The sequence below is a fragment of the Populus euphratica genome, unplaced genomic scaffold (assembly GCF_000495115.2).
Source record: "Populus euphratica unplaced genomic scaffold, PopEup_1.0 scaffold2546.1, whole genome shotgun sequence".
Classification (NCBI taxonomy): Eukaryota; Viridiplantae; Streptophyta; class Magnoliopsida; order Malpighiales; family Salicaceae; genus Populus; species Populus euphratica.
The window spans coordinates 1-8,968 of record NW_011502383.1 but is presented as its reverse complement, the minus strand read 5'-3'; the positions used below and the strand labels follow the sequence as shown (position 1 = coordinate 8,968).

The following is an 8,968-nucleotide window of genomic DNA, read 5'->3' as shown; positions in this document are numbered from 1 at the left end:
TGAACTAGAGAACATGTATAATTGGAATATATTTATATTTTTGTCTTCTAATTTATTATCTATTAACAAATTTCATATTTACATTCAATTTTATATACTCTATTTTCTTTTTAATTTTTTAGTTAAAAAGTTGTAACATGTTTTTTTATTATAAAACACAGCCTCATGCTTTTTAATTCATTTATGACATAATTAATAACAATAACAATAATTATAATTAGTGGTTTCTTTAATTACTTTTTTTAAAAATCTTATGTTGTTAAGTTTCGTAAGAATACAGGGCAAGAGAGCTTGAAGCAAGAGTTAGAAAGGCTATATTCTTAATTTTAATAATAAAATTTCTATTGATGTTATATCTTTAACATTTACCCCACATATTTTAAAAAAACTATTTGTAATAAGTTTTTTGAAAAAACTATGATATTAGTATAATCTTGTTAACATTTAGTGGGACTTTGAATAAAAATCAGATTTTTCTTTAACTAAGATGTTCTTCTAATTTAGAAGCAGATATTGTTTTTGTTTTCTTAGATAAGGGCTTAAGTGTCCTTTATTTTTATCAATCACTTTAAATTTCATGTTTGATATCAAACATTGCTGAGCTTTTTCAAACTCCTTGTCAAAGTGTTAATCGGTTATTAAATAGGCCATTACAACCTTGTTAAATAGCCAACTAAGTATATTTCACTTTCTTATTAGTCAACGATAAGTTTTTTTTGGGTATAGCAAGAATAAGACTAACTTGCTAGAAGGCAATATGTGAGATTTTAGTCTTTTCAATTATAGTCGAGTCTTGTAATTGGCCTAAGATGGGTTATATTGCTAGAAGGCAATATGTGAGTCTTATGATTATTTAATTATGTCATCAAGTCCTATTAAAAAATAATTATATAGCTACATTTTAGGCATAAAAACACCAACATATTAAATTATGCAAATATAAATTATTTTTGAAATACTTAATCATATGCAATTTAAAATATCTAAATGTATTTTTTAAAAATGTTTTGCGTTTTTAAATAATAAAAAAATTAATTTATTTAATATTTGGAAAAACACCTTGCATATAAGTCACAATTACAAATATTAAAAGATAAATATTAAATAGTCATTTGAAAAAAAATAAGAAATTAATTTGAAAAATTAAAACTTTGTTTGGCAAAACAAGAAAAATCAATAAAATGAAGCCACCAAAAATTTATTAAAGATATGTTTTCCAAGCATACCATAATAACAAAGTAAAAAACATCAAGCTTCTTGATAGAATGCCATGCTTGTTCCGAATAGGCTGAAAACAAATGTCCCAACCTTCCTCTTTTTTTTGTTCCTTTCCTAGCAGAGGGGATTCAAAACCCAAACCCATAAACAAAAAACGGGGAAGATTTTTAACTGTCAAGAATCAAAACCAAACATTGCATGGATTTTTCCCAGCACCTCGTTTTTTCCAGGACCCCAAAACATGCTTAAGATTCTTTTTTTTAAAAAAAAAAACCATGGGACAACAAAACAAAAGAACAAAAAAATCCTTGCACCTACTGAATCTTCATCAACAAAAAAACATTTTCACGGCCAGGACAAAAACTATACACACCTTAGAGTAGTACTGTAGAAAAATCATGCATGACAATCATTGAAGATTTCCAAGCATGGTTCTTGCATCATTGCTTACAAGGGTTCCAAAGCAAGGTAGATATCATCTTATGTCAAAGAAACATATATCCAGAGTCTAAGAAAGATAAAAAATGTAGCCCAGACATGGCTTAGGTAACAAACAAAGCATGCAGAGAAAATAACTTTAACTCATGCAATTAGTCCTTACTCTCTCTAACCTTGGTTGTAGCCAACTCCAAAGAGATTAGAGACAAGAATGGGAGGACCGACGAGTTGAAGCTTCAAATGGCAAAAAAGAAGAGGCAAGGCTGCTGGACTTCTCACGGTTGGTCTCGCCTGCACAACTGCTGTGTTCGGCTAGAAAAGGCCACGGTGGCTGGACCAAGAACTAAGATGGAGTTATGGCATGGAGAAAAAATAAGATTCTACAATTGACGTCACGATGAAGCTGCTGTGTTTGGCTTGAGATAGTGGTGCTCATTGTGCAACTGCTGAAAACTTGTTGCTGGAGGATCTGAGATGCTGCTGATGGCTCCCAGCTGCACTGCTAGTGGAGCTAGAACGCTGGAGGCTCAAGGTTCTTGTGGAGGAAGAGTTATTGGTGAAAAGTGGCTGGAACGCTGCTGGCGTTGGAGAGGCTGCGTTGGCGTTCGACTTCAAAAGAGGTTGGACCGTCAGTGAGGGGTTGACGTACACCCATGGGGTGGGTGTTTGCCTCTGGTATCTTTGGTTTTTGAGGATGTACTGGTGTTTATAGAGGCTGCATAGTGGGAGCTTTGATATGGCTGAAAATGGAGTTGGGTTTTCAGGTTAAATGGTCACTGTCATGGCTGGAGGCTTTGATTGTTGAGTGGGGGTTGTGATGATTTAAGGGCTATTTCTGGGTTTTTATTGGGCTGGAAAGATTAAGGAGTAAGGCCGTTGCAGTCTTGGCGAAAGAGATAATGTTCATGACAGTGTTCAAATCCCTCTCTAACTGTTTGGGGTTAAGGTTTTTAAGCTATTTTATAGGACAAAACAGAAGGATCTAAAGCCTGGGTAAACCATTGATGCTTGAAAATAGTTCCTGGCCATTTATTAAAACTAAAGATAAATGCTTGTCTGTCTGCGGCTAGCAAGTGAGTGCAAGGCTATCTTGACATGTGGAACAGTGTGGGTACCTTTTCTGGGGGAGAATTTAAAGGTGTTATCGGTGTAGCAAGGGTTAACATTTTGGTTTACAGTGAAATTCAAGTACGAGATGGTGTGAAGATTGTCTTGTTTAGTCGAGAGACGAAGAAGAATCAAAGGCATGAAGGGGGCTTTGACCAAAACAAAAGATGCACAGGTAAAACTTCTTTTGACCAAGTTTAAGAAAAATATAATTTCATTGTTTTGTAAAAAGTGATTTTTGGTATAGATTTCTTAAATGTGGTTATTGATTGAATTCTATATTTTAATTTTCTTTTATTAAATTTTTAATTTAATTAATTTTAATTCTTAAACTCATATATTTTTTGTAATTTGATCGTAGGTTTTAATATTCTTCTACTCATTCAACTTTCAATCTTCAAATTAATTCCTTTTAATTGAACCATTGATTACATTAATTTAGTCTTTTAAAATTTTAATTATATCTATAATATTTTAATTTTTATGAATTGATTTGAATTAGATCATTAAATTTATTTTTTTCAATTAGATCCTTAATTGAATCAACAAAACTCATTACAAGTTTAATTAAGTCCTTAAATAAGTCAATTAAACCTATTAGAAATTTAATTAAGTTCTTAAAATTAATTAATTCTTTTAATTTTAGTCAAGTTTGTATTTCAACCCTAATTTTCTTTCTAAGTCCTTTTCCATCCTATGTTGTCAAAATATCTCAATCTAACTATTCTTCTAGCTTTTTGATATATTGTAGTTTAAAGACTTATCTCTTTTTGTTTCAAAAATATTTTTGAATTTTGAATTTATGATTTTTGAATAAAAAATTATTTTTTATAAAATTATTTTTGAAATTTAAAATTGAATTATGATACTGATATAAATTAAACTCTTCTTTTATCAATATTGTTTAAATCTTAATTTAATCTTGTGATTTATGGTTAATTATTTAATTAAGAACTCTTGTTTTGAATAGAATTAAGCTTTTTGATTTTTTTTATGTATGTTTAACATTTTATAATCAATCATCTTTTCTTGGTTGATCATGAACTCTTTCAAACTTTATCCATTTCAGTTTTCATCTTTTATTTTGTGATTTTATGAACAATTATTATTATTTTTTTGTCAATGAACAATAATTTTTTTAGTCCTCATCATCCATACCTACAATGTCAAACCAGCAGAGCCCCTTCATTCCTTCTCTACCATACTTTTCTAACCCATGCAAATCAAAATATCATTCTCTTATTTTTTTAGTCATTGTCAATAGTCATTATCACTCTCCCTCAATAATTACGAGGACTTACTTTTCATGCTTTTGTTTATTTTTTTTTGTTTTTTAGGATGCATTGCATACCTTTTGGTTTTTTTTGTTTTTTTCCATTTATTTATTGAATTAAAACCATCCCAAAAGAGATAAAAAAATATCATTTCTTAAAAACCAATTTTATGTTTTTGAGAAAAATGTTATTTTAAGCTTTGATTGATGTGTTTTTTTTTCTTGTTTCACTGCAAATCAGAAGAATGCATAAATAAGGAGCTTTTTTTACCTTTAGTTAAAAGAATTAACAAAGCAATATGATTGAGAATGTTTGAAACTGCCATACATTTAATGGTGAGTGTTCTTGTATTTATATACATTTGGTTATGTAATGTATTACACAAACATAATTGTGAGCAAGAGAAAATGACCTGATTTTCTCCTTCTTAGGCCATGAAATTCACCTTTTATTTATAAATAATGGAAAAGGATAATTTTGTTTATATAAAAAAAAAATTTTAACCTTTGATTCTGTTGGGAAAGACCCCAACCGTTGACTCAAAATGTGTATCGTGAGCTGTTAAATCTGCAAAAAAAGCTACCTAAGTTGACTTGTTTAGGTCGATGTCAGTGTCGTTTCGTTGCCATTCAAACTAAAATGTTTAGTTGGGGTTGTAAAGTAACTGCAAAAAATCAATTTTGTGCATGAATTGTAAAATTTTATGGACGTTAAATGCATTACATGCATTTTCAAAGTAAGTGACTGGACCAGCTTGTTTAATGAAATCATGTTTCAATTGCATATTGTATTTGTTATGGCACTTGAGAATTTTTCTGCAAGGTTATTTTATTTATTTTCTTTGTTATTTTGATTAATTAATGACACGTGTATTACAGGTCAACGTTCCTAAAACAAAGAAGACCTACTACAAGAACAAGGAGTGCAAAAAACACACCTTGCACAAGGTCACTCAGTACAAAAAGGGGAAGGATAACTTTGTTACTCAAAGGAAACGTCTTTATGATTGCAAGCAATCTAGTTATGGAGGTTAGACAAAGCTAGTGTTTCTTAAGAAGGTTTGTTTTCTTATTCCTTGTATAAACTTGGTATACTTAAAAGACCCTCGAGAATTTAGATCAATATTTGAATTTTGTTTGTTACTATATTGTAATATGCATGTATTTTTTTGCTGCTAAAATACTGCATGATGTTTGATTGTGAAGTCTTGATAGTGTACATGTACTTTAAATGCAATATAGTAATATAAAATTTTAATAAAAATACATTTTTAAGTATTAATTAATTAACCAATTGGTTAAATCTCTCAATTATTCTCAACCATACACCCACACATATGTGCGTGTGTGCTATGAGATTCAAACAGATTAATATATATATATATATAAGTGAATTTATATTTGTTAAAAATTGAAAGAAAGTCTAATGAGTTGTAGCTGAATTGATATTAGTGTCCTTTTTTTTTAAGGTCTCGAGTTTAAAAAAAAAATTATAACAAAAAAAAAACTTTAATGACAATGAAGGTTTCTAAGAAATTGATTTCACTACATTATATAGATTTGAATTTTTTTTTAAATAAATTTTCTTAAATAATGGTTATAATATTTAAACTAAAGAATTTATGAGAGGGAGCAAACTCTTTAACCATAAATTTTTTTTTAAAAATTAAATAATATAGAACAAATTTATTCCTTTCTAATGCTCTTTAATTTTATCAAATCTTTTTTGTCGAAGTAAAAATTATGAGTTTGAAATTTATATATGACTTGTTCTGATTAGATGAGATTTTGATCAAGTTTGTCAAATAATCCTAATTTTTATTGAAAAGTAATGGTGTATTATTTTTTACTTTATTAAAAAAATAATTTGTTATCATCTAGGTGTTGTGACCTAAATAACAACAACCATTAGTTAAATTATTTCTCTCCTACCTTTAGTATTAAAGAATTTATTGTTTGATAAATAACTTAGGCTAAGTTCAAACACAAAGCTCAGTTAGCACTTCTTGACCTATTTTTAAAGACCTTTATATGTGTGTGAGAGAAAAAGAGATTGCTTTTGAGAATATTTAGAAATGCAATACTGATTATAAAAATATATTTTTTTATCTTATAAAGATAAAAAGTTTATTTAGTTCTGACATTTATGATATTTAAGATGAGTAAATTTTTTTATTATACATCAAATTACATTGAATTGACATCGAATTAAACCAAATTGAAAATTGATAATCTTATAAGGAAAGTCATCTAGCTTAGTATGCGTATAATCACACTTGATAATGTGATAATCTTTAAAAAAATAAAAAAAATTAGGATTTTTAGTTATATTAAAAGAAAAATATTATAATTTCTAAAATATTTTACTTGAGATAAATTGTATTACTAGTTTTATTTTAAATTAATATAAACTTATTGTGCTATACTATCAATAGTTGGGTATAATATTTCTAACTTTTGAGATAATGAATATTAGAGGCTGATACTCCTAACTTTGTTATAAATGAATATTAAAGGTAATAACTTGCTTTGAAGAAGAGGCATTGAACCACAATAATAGCAAAATAGGCTTTGTGCCCACAAGAATAGATTTACATTATTTTATTTAAAATTCTTGTCATTTAGTGAATTTTTATAGTTATTTGTTTTAAAAAAATTATTTTTTTTATTGGTGTATAGACCCAAAGGCTATTTTATTTAGATCAAGCTTTTAGTGTGCTTGATAAACTTATATTTAGAATACATATATCCATCAAACATCATTGACGGAGGACATTATCTGTGTCGTGTGCTTCTTCAACAATTTCTTTCCCTCTTCGCCTTGTGTAAATTATTCATTAAAAGTCCATTGACCGTATGAATAAATTAACTACTCTTCCATTCAATGGCTGAACTGGCCTTGCATTTGCTTGATATCCCTGACAAAAAATGCAAGTTAACATGACGTATACAAAACAATTTACTATAAAAAGGTTTAATAACAAGCATTTTAGGTTTAATTTCACAAGTTTTTTTAGATTAATTAGTTTATTCGAGGAAGTATTAAGCATCAATTCTTGAACCAATTTTTATCAAATCTGTTCTAATTGGTTATTAATAGGTGTGGACTTTACATCATCAACAGCATCTCTCAACAGTTGCACTTGCTCCCTTGAAACAGTCCCAACCTACAAGAGATAAATAGCAATGAAAATATAAAATTAATGTAATAAGACAGAAGAAATTTAGACAGCAATCTCTTGGGAAATACGTGTTCCTAGAGAAATGGGCATGGAAAGAAGAACAACCTCCTTGACTACTGTCCATATAACACCCTCACTGCATGGAGGAGTTGAAAGAGAACCAATATATCTATACAAGTTTCTGCTCCCAAACTCTATTTTGTCTGGACTAAGAATTCCCAGACTCTTCTCTTGCTTTGTGACCGATTTTATATAGGGGGACAACTGCCAGAAATGAGAAAAGGGATAAGAAAAAAAAAAACCAAATGTTGTCTTCTATCAACTTCCAATTATAAATTACGAAGAAAGAGAAAATAATAAATTAAAGAAATACATGTGTGTAGCAATAACAAAAACCTTTGAAAGGAAGGGATCAGGTTCGCCATATTTGTAAAGTACTCCAACAACAGCTGTCTCTCCAAGAGAATTCGCATGAACTATGTGAAGCTCCATGTCATATCTGTTATAAAATTTTGGCAAAAAATAATTAAAATGCAAAATTGATCGAAATCCCAGTTCCCAGATGATAAGAGAAGGCACAAGGAACATACGTTTTGCTATTGAATGTATGTTCAGAAGGTACATGCCAATGGGAGTGTTGCAGATTGTAATCAGTCCCATTAATGGTAATTTTTCCAGCGTCTCCTTTCCATGACACCTTATAAATTGAACGTAAATTTTAAGATGTAGTACCATACATAATTTTTAATAAAAAAAGAAAAGGAAAGGGAAAGGGAACATATACAGCTTCCTACGTACCATAACGTCATATCCCCTGCTAACTATAGTAGCTTTTGCTGGTTTATAATCTCTTCGCAGTTGATCCTCTTGCCCATAGAGAACTTTCACATTTTGGTCAAGAAGATCAATTGGAGATTGCAATTTTCCATCTCCACAAGCTTTCCATTTCGGGTCAAGCTGGCCCCAATTCGACGGTCCTCGACCAGTTGCTTCAATATAACTGAATGTAATTGTATCGTTTGTGGCTGCAATATTTAGAAAATATCATTAATGATGATAATTATATAGAGTTGCATCTAATATTTGATGGATGAAGAAATTTACCATACCAACTTTAAGTTCAAAAGCAACGCATATTGTGATGGAAAGAGAATGGAATGAGAGAATGAGTGAAACGAGAACCAAAAACCTCAAGTTAAGGTTGGTGTAGACTTTGGAGAAGGTACTCATTACGCTTGATTTCTTCTTTAATGTTTTTGGCCATTTTTGCGTCTTGTTGAGGGAGTGATTGATGATAGCGACAACCAGTTGAATTATATAGAGAAAGCTTTCGAAATATACAGTAGCATATTCGACAGCGACGGTGACAACAAGAGATTGAAATTTCAAGGAAAAATTCACGCTGCTTGTTGTTGTGATTCTTAATTGATATTAGCATTTATAGTCTAAAGTACCGATTCATGGCAAAACAAAGAAACCGGCCATATAACAGAGCAACTTACGTACGTAGAACAAGGGCAACAGCTGTATATACAAACACAGCAAGGATAATATGCCGTTGAAAATAATTAATATAAGGATATATTATATAGTTTCGGCCATATATTTGTGCTTTAAAATTTCAGCAACAGCTTCCCATACAGAGTATAAATTAAATAATTTGTGGCGCCTAGCTAGTGCATATTATATATATATAGAGAGAGAGACCATACCACGTTTAAAGCCGATCAATTCATCACGTCCAGAAGCT

General features: G+C 29.8%; 1 protein-coding gene across 1 annotated transcript; it reads right to left on the bottom strand.

Annotated features, from left to right (window-relative positions):
- Window positions 1–6,710: 6,710 nt before the first annotated feature.
- LOC105119132 (alpha carbonic anhydrase 4-like) lies at window positions 6,711–8,964 on the bottom strand (the record flags this gene model as incomplete). Its single annotated transcript, XM_011017239.1, has 7 exons — window positions 6,711–6,954; window positions 7,150–7,203; window positions 7,324–7,482; window positions 7,615–7,717; window positions 7,809–7,915; window positions 8,017–8,243; window positions 8,931–8,964. Coding segments are annotated over 7 exons (765 nt in total), but the record flags the coding sequence as incomplete, so codon positions are not given.
- Between the last annotated feature and the right edge of the window lie 4 nt (window positions 8,965–8,968).